The 14,691-nt window shown below is 38.9% G+C and overlaps 1 protein-coding gene across 2 annotated transcripts; it reads left to right on the forward strand.

The window, feature by feature from the left end:
* The first annotated feature begins 11,966 nt into the window (after window positions 1-11,966).
* LOC122663973 (ethylene-responsive transcription factor 5-like) lies at window positions 11,967-13,117 on the forward strand. 2 transcript variants are annotated; one of them, XM_043859645.1, is made up of 2 exons: window positions 11,967-12,865; window positions 12,896-13,117. In XM_043859645.1, exons 1-2 carry the CDS (start codon window positions 12,018-12,020, stop codon window positions 13,098-13,100), a joined length of 1,053 nt encoding a protein of 350 aa, XP_043715580.1. In that variant the 5' UTR covers window positions 11,967-12,017; the 3' UTR covers window positions 13,101-13,117. The 2 variants fall into 2 exon arrangements, with proteins under 2 accessions (XP_043715580.1, XP_043715579.1); XM_043859644.1 differs by having other exon boundaries at window positions 11,967-13,117.
* Window positions 13,118-14,691: the final 1,574 nt, after the last annotated feature.

The raw sequence follows: 14,691 nt of genomic DNA on the forward strand, positions 1-14,691 counted from the left end.
AGAGAAAATCTCAAATATTAAGCATACAAATAAATTCAAAATTTTACACTTTCAAATCATCAACACCAAATAATTCAAATTAACAGTTTCCATATCAAGTCAACATCTCAAATAACCAAAACCCTATCCGTGACGAGGACAGCTTGGACTAATTTCGATCCTTAGATCCAAGAGTAATGTTTGGCATCCATGAGTTCCTCTCGTCTCTCTTAAAAAAACTTGCACTTACCCAAAAAAAAAAAAAAAAATTTGACGAATATTAAGTAGGGGTTATAACCTCTTTATTAAATGGTAATTGTAATCTTCCATTACATTGATGGAAGGTATGGAAGCCATTACAATTAGAGTGGTATAAAAGACGGTCTCTCGCTTTATGTTCAGATGACAGAAAATGTTATACCCACACCCCGGGATGCAATTAAATATTATTTTCTCTCGTGACGTGTAGATACCGCTGTCATATATGCTGGTGACCTGTTCTCCATGATGGTCAAACTCAGCTACAAAATCATTGACCACAGTACGGGCTTACCGGTGGAGGAAAGGTTCCTCAATCGCCAGTGGGAAAAGTTCGTTGATGGCGACTTTGTTGACTATCCTCCAAGTACCAGCCCGGGAAGCGAGGAGTTTAGGAGAGAGCATCCTGGACCGTCGCCTTAGTTGGACACTTCGTTCGGTGATGAGCTTGGCATTGCTGTGGCGAAGCTATTTGGGGTCACGAGTGATAAACCATGATAAGGGAGATGTAAGTTCTAACCTTTAATTTAATTACTTACCCCTCCCTTCGGTGTCCTCGAAGTGCGGGTCGGAGTTTGAACTACCCGAGCTATTATGATTGAATAGAGAATATTTCAATTGTGGGTCCCACTTATTTAAGGGAGCGTGTGATGGGCTTATAATCCCATGGTAGATGGACCCATCCCTAAGTGGATTCTATTCTGTTTGAAACCTGTGGGCAGCCCTATTTAGCATGAGAGGCCCATTGGGCTTAAGTGACCATTTAACTTAAGGACCCATTTAGCTCTCATGAACCATTTAGCCCATTAGGCTCATTGGGCTTAATGAGCTAAGAATGGGTTTCTATTCTAGTGTTACCCAACCAAACGGGTCCTAAGATCATTTTTGTCTATTTAGAACTAAAGGCATTTACTTCTCATTACTATTCTCACCTAACCTAAAACGTGGAGGAGAGAAAGAGGAAGGAGAGAAAGGAGAAGAGGTGTGGAGGAGCTTGTTAGGGAGGCTTGGGGATCTTGCTTCTTGGAGCCTCAACGTGGGTGCTACTTCCTTGAGGTAGGTAAGCCTTTAAGGCCCTCCCTTCCTTCTTTATTTTTGATTTTTGGGGTTGGGAGATGGTGGAGAATCGGTCTAGGGTTTGTCTTGAGACCCAAAAATCGATGAGAACTCATGGCCTTGATTTTGTGAAGCTATTTGACTCCATTGGCTAACCCCAAAGCTCCCAATCCCATCCCCATCGATAGACATAGGGTTTCTACCCTATTATGCCCTAAATGAAGTTCTCCTTGCTTTTCTTTATTGAATCCATGGGTTGCATAGGCCTAATGGGGTCTTAGGACCCTAATGTGCCAAGGAGAAAGTCCTCTTGGTGATTCCTTTCCTCCAATCTACTTGGAAATGGAAGCTTTGATGAAGAATCCTTTGATTTTGGGGTTTGGAGACACTCGGTTTTACCTGCGGTTTCAAGACCTACGAGAAACCGCCCCTGCAACCACCCTGAGACCATCCTCTTAAGAAGCTTTCTATTAAAATTGGTTTTACCTGCGGTTTCATATACCCTGAGAAACCACACGTAAAATCACACCTAGCAGAACCCTTTCTAAGCCCCTGTTAAGATTTACATGTGGTTTTAAGTTTGGGCATGAAACCACCCATAAAACCACCCTACCTTTAAAGTCTACAACTTAGGGCATCTTTGGTATAGTTTTTATTTTTGATTTTTGCCTTAAAAAATGTTTTTGGTTGCGTTTGGTATCGTTTATGGAGCCTATTTCTATTTTAAAAAGATTGAAAAAAATCAAAAACCAAAAAGAGATTGAAAGCTGTTTATGGTTTTTGGCCAAAAATCACTTTTGATCATTTATTCGGGGACTTTAATGAGCACGTGCTCATAGGTCACAAAATCGAAGGGTAAGACCATCATTTTCTTGTTTAATTAGAAATATCGACCCTCCTCCCCCTGCGACCCCATCCGTCACTTCCCATTTTTTTTTTCCTGCAACTTCATCCGCCTCCTCATCTTCGTGTTCCTGCGACCCTCATCTTCTTATCTTTCCTGCAACTACTCTTTCACCAAAAAAAAAAAAAAAAAAAAAATGAAACTACTCTCCCTCTGCAATCTCTGGCAATCTGACGATACCAATGCCAGGATGAGGAATTCGTTCTTCGCCATAGATGAAGGGAAACTCAGTCCTGATTTTATTATGTTATTTCTTTTTGGTCCTGCCATGGAGCAATTTGTGCCTGTACTGATGAAATCCAAATGGCACCTTATCCCAATTTGCAAGATCTGTCTTCCTGATTTGGGAAAGAAAAATAAAAAGTCTCTGGTATGAGGTTGTCGCACACACACACACACACACTTACTGCAACCGTGGGTTGTAAAGAAAGGATCTACTTTAGGTGGACTAAATTTAGTGTTGAGATAGAGGGTTTGATCGGTCTTCGTGTTTGACTTTGGTTCTGTTCTCTGGTTTAGATTCAATTGTTCTGAGGGTTTGATAGATCTTTTTGAGCAACTCTCTGTCCGATCTGTCTGGCTTAGGATGTAGCTCTGCTTTATTGTTTCGTTCTTTTGACGATAGGACTCAGATCTGGTTTTCTTTTCGGTCTTGAAAGTTTAGTTTGGTTCTCGTCTTGGATTGGAATACGGAGAGAGGAGGAGACTTGCAGGATTCGTTGCCGCAGAAGGAAGCTCATGACATAGAAGAGATAAGGAGTTGCAGTCAAACTCAACCTTCTTGATCTGTTTACAGATCTGTTACTTGATCCACCTATACCATCACCTTTCAACACCTGCACTTCAGCCGAACCAGCCCACCTACCACCTGTCCTTTCAACCTCCATCTCCTTCTCACCGTTTCAGCTAAAGAATTGCCATGGGGTTAGTTTTCCTTTACCGAGGATGAATGAGTGTCAATAAAAATGAGATCTTGGGTGGAAATGAACAGTTCTATTTCAATTTTGATTTGCAGAAACCTTTCGGATTTGGATCTTTGGGGATTAAATTGCAAATGGATGGGTGATCTAAACCCAAAATCTAAAAATGAAATAAGGAAAATCCAAAGAGATTGATACCCAACAACTCGGTTCTAAGTTTATGCTTTGGGAAGGAAGATGGGTAAAGGTGGCATCTCTCCATCCACTCACTTCAAAAAACTATTATGCATATAGGTATGCCAAACATATTTCTTTGTCTACAATCTATTATGTATAGTGGTTACCAAACGATTTTTATGCTTTGATTAAAATTAGTTTTCACAAATGATTTTTGTTAAATAGGCAAAAAAAAAAAAAAAAAAACATACCAAAGAGAACCTTAGGTAATTTATGGGGGACCTTTTTGGGGATCCTCCCCTTTGACATAATTAACCCTATTCTCACTCTTTCACTAGGTTAAATCTCCCGTTTTTGCAACGTGCTACTTAATCACGGCGACATCTTCTAACTTCGGGATATAAAACCTAGGGTGAGTGGGTTTGGTTTGTTTGGGTTTGCTACTATTACTTGCATAATTTTACCATGCTATTAGTATAATTAATTTGGCATGATTTGTGCATTTGCATACTTTATTAAATGATGAACATGATTATGGTTGTGGTTGTTATTACATTTTAATGGATCACGGTGCCGGTGCCGGAACCCCGAATATTATATATTTATGAAGTAATTTTGTTGAATGTCATATTGAACTGTATGCGTCGTGCCGTGCTGGTAACCGGGCACTAAACCAGATGAAAAATTGATGCGCCTGGATTACCTCCCGAGACGATAAGACTTGCATGTAGTATATCTGCGGCTAGGATTTTTGCACCCTTATGCTACGACCCTTACCAACAGGGGTTTAGGTGTTGGGTAATCAGTACATCGGATTCTGTGGAGGGGAGAGAGGCCAGTCATGGTAGTATTGGTTATCGGGGTCTGCCACTGAGTGGTCTTGGAGGCTTCGATCGGCGTAGGCCCCCTGGTGCAATTGAGAATTCATTGTGGTGATAAGATAAGTGACCCACAGTGTCTTCCGAGTTGTCACAGTAGCATATACCTCTGACTTAGTTGTGTGATAGGTGGAATAAAAATGGAATTAACATGTGTATGCATCATTGGACTATGTGAATTGCGTGTTTGTGCATCCCCATCCCCTCACTGGCTCAGTGGAGCTAACCCCCTCATGCGCACACTTTTTAGATTATAATGCAGATGACGGGTATCTCGTGGGACTCGAGGTCCAGTTGTCGGATTATGATGACATTGGTACGGAGGAGCCGAAAGCTGTGTTAGAGGAACATGGCGACGGGTGTCCTTGTGATGATTGCGCCTACGGGCGGTGAGGATATTCGGGACTTGGTCCCTTTTGATTTACTTTTGGGGCTTAGGCCCATGTATAAATAATTACTGTTATACCCTTTTTTGATAGTCATTAGATGTTCATTGGAGAACTGTAATTAACTAATGTATTTATCATCTAGCCTTTGAACATCTTGTAACTATTGATCTTATACGCTTCCGCATAATTATTGATCTATTGGGAATGTAATATTTCCGTCCGTTCTCTAATGTTATATTGTTTAATATTGGTTGTGACTGTGCATTGGGACACTGTGTTAGTGATCCGGGCGGCTTTGTAGGATGACACGCATCGTCCTAGTCACCCCTTCATCGTATTATATTCCTTCCCTAGAATAGGGGCGAGATAGAAAATCACCATCACCCTTATGCACTTGAAAGACGCTTAAAAGCTAGAAGATTATCTCTGAAAATGATCTTGATAGGTGGTGAAGGCACATTAGACAGCATAATGGTGTTAAAATAAAATCAAAACCGTGAAACCATTTAAATGGTTCGATTGTGGTTCACAAGTAAGACCATTTGATTAAACATTTTAAATCGAATCAAACCACTTAACTGAAATAGACCATTTAACACTTTTAGATAGATTTACATAAATGTGACAAAAGCAAACAGAAATTGAGACCGTTTAATTAAACAGTTTAACTGAACCGGATTGACAGCATGGCAAGATTGTGATCTTACGAGAAGGTATAAGTTTCGCTACTTCGGTTTCATTTTCTTACAGGCCCGGTTATTTATAATCCTGCGGTCTGATTCTACTTTATTCCCATCATAATGTGAACCGGCCCAGCAAATTAGTATTATAGACAGTATTTTAGGTATACTAGACAAGACTGGAGAGCTTTGAGTTAGCAGTTGATTTTACCGATTTGAGAATCCCACGGGGGTATCAGTGCTTCGGCTTTTGTTTAAATTTTAACAGATCTAAGGATCGGATCGATTAAAAAATGGAACATTGGAGTGGAGTTTTGAAAGTCATCCTCGCCCCTACCAGTAGGGCCCCTTACAGAGTTGGAGCTTCTAGCTGCCTTTTTCTTTCTTACTGGAACCCTAACTGTAAGCTTTCTCCTCCTCATTTCCCCGTTTTAATTCCTAAAGGATCTTATTTTTAGTTCAATTCTTTGATCTAGAACCAAAGTTTATTATGTTTTGATCCTGACCGTTGTATTTAACGAGCCACCTATATGATACTCTTTAATTGTATGATAAATCATCTCTAAGTTCCAGTTGATTGAAATTCAATAAATTATCTGTAATTTGATTTATGTTCTAAATGCACAACATTTTATTCCTGATTGACAGCATTTTTTGGAGTGTTGTGTGATTGACGTATCCTTTTAAAGCTTAAATGAAAATTTTATAGGTCATATGACTGGCTATGATGTATAGTGAATGTTGGGCAAGTAAGAAGCGTCACGTAGATAAACTAAGTGTGACGGAGATGAAGATGTTGACAAAAACAGGGATTAATGCTAAGTTGGCGTTATGGAGATCAAAAACAATGTTATGGGCATAAAAAACAGAGTATTTAGTTACACTATGATGGGATTATGAGATGGTGAAAATTGATAAATGGAGATTCCGCAAAGTGACTATTTTAGGTATTTGTGTTTAATCATACATAAAGAAGATGATATAGAGGACGATGCTTCACAGAGAATTAAAATAGGATGGATGAAGTGGAGAGGTATGTCCGGAGTGTTGTGTGATTGACGTTTTTCTTTAAAGCTTAAAGGAAAATTTATAGGATAGTCATAGGATTGACTATGATGTATGGTGCGGAATGTTGGGTAATTAAGAAGTGTCATGTAGATAAACTAAGTGTAATGGAGATGAGTATATTGAGATAAGTGTGTGGCAAAACTAAGAAGGATAAAGTAAGGAATGGCCTATAAATGACAAGCTACAAGAAAATCGTTTGAGGTGGCATGGCCATGTTCAACGGCGGCATTTAGATGCTCCAGTACGGAGTAGCAATTTTATTAAGATTGAAGTAGCTAGAGAGTCAGAGACAGACCTAATATGACTATAGGAGAAGTGGTGAGGAAAGAGTTGCATAGCTTAGGTCTTGTATCAAGTATGACCTCAAATAGAGATGATGGAGGGTAAGGATCATGTAGCTGACCCTATTTAGTTGGGATAAGGCTGAGTTGTTGTTGTTGTTGACAGGCTAAAAATGTAATTCCAGGAGTACAGAAACCAAATTCAACTGGGGTATCTGAATCAATGCACTGTGAGTCCAATACAGTTGTCCTCAGATTTATCAGGGGATGTGCTGTAATTAACCAGCTAGTTACTGAACTTGCCTAAAATTTTGATTATTGTGGAAGCGCAACTGATAGAAGGAAAAACCCAGGAAGAAATCAAATAATACCCAGGACAAAAGAGGACATTCTAAGCAGCATTACTGAGATCCATTATGTGAATGTTTGTTTAAATTACTGCTGGAGCATATCTTACTGATCATTCCATGATCGACAGAATGTCTGAACTCCTTGTTCTAGGAGCTGTTGCAATTCGTTTTGTTCTTCATGGAACATCGAGCCAGTGGTGTGACATTAGGAGGCCTTGGATCAAGAATGAGAAAGATCAGTTGTGTCAGCACCTTGAAGATGCTACTCAGAAGAGTTGGTGGGGGGGGGGGGGGGGGGGGATGGAATTACAGGTATGTGAGAGATTGTATTTTTCTGTTAAGACTCCTGATCAATAGATGCATTTTAAAATTATTTAAAGATTTGATATGAGGTTGAATGCTGTAAATTTGTCAACATTTTCTGAAGTTTGATCGGATAATGAAAACATATGATTCTGCTGTTGTTCTTAGCCTTATATTTGAAAATCTACCTTGTAATTGATTAATCATTCAGACCAAACTTTTATGTGATTCTGCAGTTATTCTTTCTTCACGAAGATATGGTGAATTATGAATCATAGATGCCACATTAAGAGCTAACCATGTATATATGGTTCTTAATTAGCCAAATAATTATTGTGATGTTCTAGAGTTAGCTACTCTGTCCTGGCAATTTGATCTGAGCTGCGCCTAAATCTTTACTTCTCAAATTATACAATAGATGAACCGTCAAGCATTTGACACATCATTAGGGCTTATGAGAAACTATCCTTTGGTGACAATGAAGAGGTGTACTGACCTTTTCACCTTCTATTTTCCTCTCAATGATGCTTAGGACTCACTCAATATTTCTTGGCCATGTTGGTGGAGGGAGTTGAGTTTTAACTTGGTCATCAACCTAGCCACTCTGACATCGTTTCCATTTTTTTTTGTTTTTTGAGATCACGCTTTGTATATATTGAATCTAAGTGTCCTCCTAAACCTAAACCTTGGTTCGTCATTAATGACATGAAGTCTTGGTCAATAGTTGATCCATGAAGTGTAGGGCCTCCCTCAAGCTAGTAGAGTCTTGATTTGACTGGGTTCTTAGTCTATTCTGTGTGACCTGGTTTTTTCTTGATGATTTAATATATACTGACTCAGTCATATGAGTTGACCTGATTCAGTGGTATCTTTTGAGGAAAAGGAAATATTTGGAACAAAATGGTACGTTTTCTAACATAATGGGATATTTGGAAGGATTTTTTAAAGCAGGAAAATAGGTAAGGGAATGTTTTAGTGGTTCATTGGATCCCAATTTTGGATTGGGTGATGGCAGGAGAGGATCTTACAGAATTATCTTGAACTCCTAAGTAAAGTGGTGAATCTCCAGATTTCTGTATCACGCTTTAATGAAATTACTCCCAAGTCAAGTGGGGAATTCGAGTTTTCTTGCTGTCACATAAAGTCCAGAGTTTTTCCAAGATATTGTGTCCCAAAACAAACTAGTGTTGTCAAGACTCCAGGTTATAGTAGATGAAGGAAGTGGCTCTGGATGCTTATGTGGTCTCTCTTTGGAATGAGCAGATATGGAAGTATGCAATGATAGGCTAAAAATGCAAAAATAAATAAATAAATATTTCAGTGCTGCCTTTCATAACTGATCATATACTTTGAAAACATACCCCTCCATTTGAGCACTTGAACACCCTCTTTACGGTGTCAATTGCAACCCAGGGAATGAGAACCTGTCAGGAGATTGAACTCCAAGTCAATGTACTGGATTGGAGGTCATTAATCAAGCTACTAGTCACTGTTTCCCAGACTCTGGGTCAAGCACTCAAGCCTGGTGATTATCATGCTGGTTAGTGGCCAAGCAGATTCTCACCACTTGGGGAAAAGAATAAAAAAAGAAACATCTTTCAGTTACAACTAGGGAAATAATCAAGCTGAGAAAAGAAGATTTTTTTTTTGTTTGGGGGGGGGGGGGGGGTGGAGTAGGTATGCATGATTCATACCTCTTTATGTAATGTACAGTCAATTTCAATTTGACTAAAAAGGAAGAATATTTTTTTTTTTGGAGGGGGTGGATATGCATAATACATACAGTTCAATGAGCTCTCCTGTATGTAAAAATTGGGATTTTTTTTATGCAATAAAAATCGGATTGTTAATTATCAGATTACTCTTATAATATCTTTTACTTTTTCCATGTGCTTGTTGTTGAAACATAAACTGAAGGGGATTTATACAGAAATAAAGAGGATTAGAAAGAAAAACAAGGGGGGGGGGGGGGGGGGACCAAGGTCCACATTTTCAATTGCACTCAGTTGGGGTGGTCCTTGGAGTTGGAGCAATAGATAACATCAGTTAGGTTTTTCAGTATGATGTGTAGATGGACCTTACCATGCACAGAGGTTGCCCGGCCAGCTGTGCTGGCTGAATCCAGATGAGTGTTTTTGAGCTTTGGCTAGAGGTAATAAGCAAATATTGCCACGTGCACGCTTTCTGCATGCATTAGCACATCAGTAGTTCTGTAAATAATCCCACAATTTGACTCTTTGGAAGGGGCTGACCTGTCTAGATAATTCTCTTGACAAGATATTCCTGGCTGATTTCCTATTCAGTGTTCTTTTTTCCAGTTTGGTACTAACAATTTTTTTTTCCTCACGTTGGGTGAAAAGTCTGAAAACCATATTCTGCTTCCAGTAAAATTGTACCAGTTACTACTTGTTGCAGTGTTTACTACTCTCAAGTGGTTTTGTTCTTGGAATCTTCCTTTTTGAGAGAAACCAGTTTCAGTTGAGGAGTTGCCCAAACAATCTGATTATTTTGATTTTTCTGAGGACCACAGCTTTCGTCTTCCTTCGAATTTCTTTTAAGATCCTTATCAAAGGACACTACCCTTCCCCATCTCCGTTGGATTCTGTTTCCATGCTTAGGATTGACCCGGATGTTTAGTTTCCCAATTCTTCACTTAGTGAAAGACTCTTGAGTCTTCTCATGAACTACCTCCTTTTCTTCCTTCGAATTACTTTAAAGATCCTTAACAAAGGACACTACCTTTCCCCATCTCCATTGGATTCTGTTTCAAAATGATGATTTTTCCATGCTTAACCAGGATTGACCCGGATGTTTAGTTTCCCAAGTCTTTACTCAGTGAAAGACTCTTGAGTCTTCTTATGAACTACTTCCTTTTCTAATCACATGGATTAGACTAGGATTGCTTCCGTTGCTTCCTCAACAACTTTAAGACTTCAATATCGGCGAAGTTTCCAGTGTACGAGCAGTGACTATTCAGCTACTCTATTTGATCATGATGGTAGATGAAAACTGCTTCTTTCTGAGTTTTGTATTCACTGATTGATGCATGAATAACAAGATTATGTCAGACAAAAACTAAGCAGGTTAGGATAAATCAACCTTATTACTACCACCCAAAAAGCATAAGCAAAAGAACAAACCAACAACAACGATAATGACGACGACAAAATACAAGAACGCTATATTGGGTTATTGTGCTGATGAGGAAAATATTGTGGTCCTAAAGGACTGAGGAAACATCCTTCTACAATCTACACCCTACACCATTGGTTTGTATTTGGATTTTAGAAGGTTTGAATTGTTGGGGGTACGATATCTTGTATTCCGTCGGCTGATTCTAAAGGGCAGTTAAGAGTTCGGGCCCAAGTCCTCGAGGGTTCTTTCTCTGTAATTCAATATGAGAGGTGTGAGGACAAGTGACTGTAACCCTATTCTCCATTGATATTGAAGGTCTCATCGCACCGTGGACATAAGCAATCTTGCCGACCACGTAAATCCTTGCGTGCATTGTGTGATTTTCGCTTTGATTTCCATTCGTTTTCCTACATCATTCTGGTTTCTAAGCTTTCAGTTGATTCCCAACCCTTTCAGACCAATTCCATTTTGATTTAATTCAATAGAGGCTGTTCCCATGTTTGATTCTGAATTTTAAAACCTAGGTGAAACAGGAACTTTACTCTGATGCAAAGATTGGATCATTCTGCGGTCACTTAGCAAGTGGACGTATTTAATGATTAGATAGATGCATGGCTAAAGGCTGACTTCGTCTGGATAAGCTTGCGTTGTGGCATTCATAGAACCTATACAAAAGGTCGCTAACCAAATTCACTGTACTAATTAATACAATATTATTCTCGTCTGTCTTTGTCTCATAATTACTTATATTAACCATCTAATAATTAAGTTAACCTTAATCAGTAAGCACCTTTTTTCTGTTAAACATGATTCTATGGGTAGATTTATTTATAATTTACAAGGATAATTTAAGATCAAATACGCGCCTTCGAGAAATATGTTTGAACAAAGTTAATGATTCTCTCTATATTTAGTTGAACATTTTGACTTTTGACTTAAAAACAATTCTTTTGAGTAATATTATAGTTGAAGTTGACTGTTTAATACTGTTCCAATTAGGATATAAGACTCATTTACCACATGTTTGAAATCAATGTTGTGGTGTGCTTCATAACTTGTAGCTTCTAATTCAATAATTCCATCATTTGTACTAGATTTGCCACAAAAAAGAAAAAGAACAAAAAAAAAAAGGCCCAAGACAGACAAGAGTACTAAACAAGAAGACTCATTCATGTTTACCACTCTTAATCACATAATTAATTAAACCTAAGTGAATTTTTAATAGTAAAGTAATCCATGATTATCAAACTTGTTTCTTATAGTGGTAATTAGTACTTTAGTAGGATACATTGGTGAATTAATAAATTATTTTTGCACTTTATGGAAGAAACCTGGAAATAGGTTTTGTTTGGGGCCACGAGATTTTAAATAATCCAGGAAACGTTGTTTCGTCCGTGTATCTGCGAAGCCTGGTTGAAAAAGTCGACTTCTCTCTCTCCTCTCCCAAGGACGAATTGGTTCACTTTAAATACACATAACCCAATCCCCTTGCAGTTCGTCCTATCCACTGCCAAGTCTCTTCCCAAAAACTCTCATTTTCGAATTCGTTCTCTCTTTCCTCTCTCTCTCTCTCTCGCTCTGGTTTTCACTTTGAATCCAAAGCTTAAAGAACTTCGCTTGAGCTATCTCTCTATCCCTAATGGCCACTCATGAGGAAGTTGCAGCTCTGGATCTCGTCAGGAATCATTGTCTCGACGATTACGCCTTACTTGAAAATTTCATTAATGAAATCCCGAACTATTTTTCGAACATGCCTGCAGAGAAAGAATCGATTACTGGAGAGACGTTAAAATCATCGAGCGTAGAATCCTATTCGTTCTGTTCTGGAACAGTGAGCTCTGGGTCTCTACCTCCTCCTAAGCTTGAAACTGAGGTGTTTGATGACATCTTTACATCTCTGTCGAAACCTCTGGTTCCAGATTCAGAAATATCAGTCTTTGATTATATAGACCTCAGCGGGAAACAGGAGAATGGAGATGTCAATATGTTTTCTTTCGGCACTAATTATCAAAATGGTTTCTTTCAATGCGAGGCCAAACCTCAAACTATCGAATTGACGAAAACAAACACTCCAAGCTCTGCTTCTCGTCGACCATCTCTGAAGATTTCTCTTCCTCCGGCACAGAAAATCGAGTGGTTCGACTTCAGCGAACCTAAACCCGTTCCTGCTCCTGCTCCTGCTCCAGCTCCGAACCCAAAGCCTTCTTATTCAGGGGAGAGAAGGCATTACAGAGGCGTAAGACAACGTCCATGGGGAAAATTCGCGGCAGAGATTCGAGACCCTAGTCGGAAAGGTTCCAGAGTTTGGCTTGGGACTTATGAAACCGCCATTGAAGCCGCTAGAGCTTACGACAGAGCGGCGTTCAAGATGCGTGGAAGCAAAGCCATTCTCAACTTTCCTCTCGAGGCTGGTAAGACATTAGAACCAGTGTCAAGCAATTGCAGGAAAAGACGCAGAGAAGCTGAAACAGAGGAAACACAAGAACACCCACAACAACGAAAACAAAAACAAGAAGTAGAAGAAGAAGCACCACCAATGAAGTCGGTGAAAACAGAGTGGTCACCGGAATATGATGTCACGGTAACGGCTCCGGCAGGATGCCCATTAACGCCGTCAAGTTGGACGGCCGTTTGGGAAAGCGGGGATGTTATGGGAATCTTTAACGTGCCTCCACTGTCACCGTTATCTCCGTTCGGGTGTCATCGACTCCTGGTCAACTAAAGGGTTAAACGGTGCTGTCAGTTCGCTTAGAGATTGTATTGTACATTTCGCGGTTCAGACTTCTGAGTCTTCTTACTGGTCGTTATACGCCTGTATACGTACACAGAAGCGTATGTACATACGTTTTAGTACCTCAATTTTTTAAAAAATAAATAAAAAATGATTGAGAATATATTCTTTTAATTTTATTTCTCAGTTTATGAATTTTTTAAAGAGGAAGGCAACTGGGCAACGTTTAAAGTTTCAAATTTGAGCTAATGACGTAGATCTGCGGTGTACAGTATCTACTATTGATAAAGTAAAATAATAAATCAATTATTTTTTGGAAATAGAAAATTTGATTTTCTTTCATATCTACAGTGACCCTATCATAGAGCATTTAAGTATTTCGATTAGGGTTGGTCGATTGATAAGCAGCCCAATAGTTACTGGATCTTCCGGACCCTATGCAACAGGGTTGGATCAAGCGAGTTGAGTTGACCGTTGACCTATCATAGTATTCTTCTTGATATTTTTAAATATTTTTTTGGATAAATTCCTATTTTTGGGAGCTATAATTGGAGTTTTGACAAATTCAAGATCAGGGCTTATAGGCCTTATACAGTGGTGGGTGGGGATCCTTAGATTAGATGAGGAACAGGAGGTCTCGAACTCGAAGCCTCTAGGTGTTAAGCTTTACAGAACAAACTAGTAGCTGTCCTCTTTAATTTTGTAACCTTAGATGCAACCAGGTTGGATCAAGCAAGTTGAGTTAACCATTGATTTATCATAGTAATCTTCTTTGGGATATTTTTTAATAATTTTTTTGGATAAATTTCTAATTTTTGGGTGCTAAAATTGGAGTTTTCTACAAATTCAAGATCAGTGGCCTAGCTGGTTGAACCATCAACCCAGTTGAACCAGAGTAAGTCAAAGGCGTGCACTGAAATCTCTAATTTCATAACCTTTCTTTTTTTCTTGATGGAGTGGTGGGAGGGGATCCTTAGATTAGATGAGTAATAGAAGGTCTCGAACTCGAAACTTCTAGGGGGCTAAACTTTATTGCACTAGCTAGTCGCTTTCCTCTCTAATTTTGTAGCCTTGGATGAAAATATAGGCAAAGGGTTATCATCCCCCCCCCCCCCCCCATCCAATAATTACATATGGTCATGTTTTCTTGGTCAAAATGCAAGTACAATGGAAGGAAATTGAAGTGAAAATGTTTTAAAAAAATGTGAATTATTATTGTTGCAAAGGTTTGTTATTTTTTTTCAAATGTCATAAGGCATCTATTATGCCATTTTGATAGATGATATATTCAAGTAGAGATGAAACAATCTAGATTAGCCTTTGTCAAATTTCAAAGTCTAATTCAATCAAATACTCCATTTTTTATGCACACACATGTTGTGTATGTCCATGCGTATGTACCAATACTCTAGACATTACTTTGCACTCTCTCAACTCTGAGTGGGAGTAGACAGTTTAGATTTTAAAAAAAAAAGCATAAAAATGGATAACTACAAAAAAGATAAGAGTTTTGTAATAATTTTTGGAAAAAAAAAAAATAAGCAACTTGGTCACATGGCTCCTGCACCTAGACACAGGAGTG

Source organism: Telopea speciosissima, chromosome 6, assembly GCF_018873765.1.
Source record: "Telopea speciosissima isolate NSW1024214 ecotype Mountain lineage chromosome 6, Tspe_v1, whole genome shotgun sequence".
Taxonomy (NCBI): domain Eukaryota; kingdom Viridiplantae; phylum Streptophyta; class Magnoliopsida; order Proteales; family Proteaceae; genus Telopea; species Telopea speciosissima.

Excerpts from the sequence above, each read along its gene's own strand:
- LOC122663973 (XM_043859644.1), top strand. The coding sequence starts at position 12,018 with ATGGCCACTCATGAGGAAGTTGCAGCTCTGGATCTCGTCAGGAATCAT.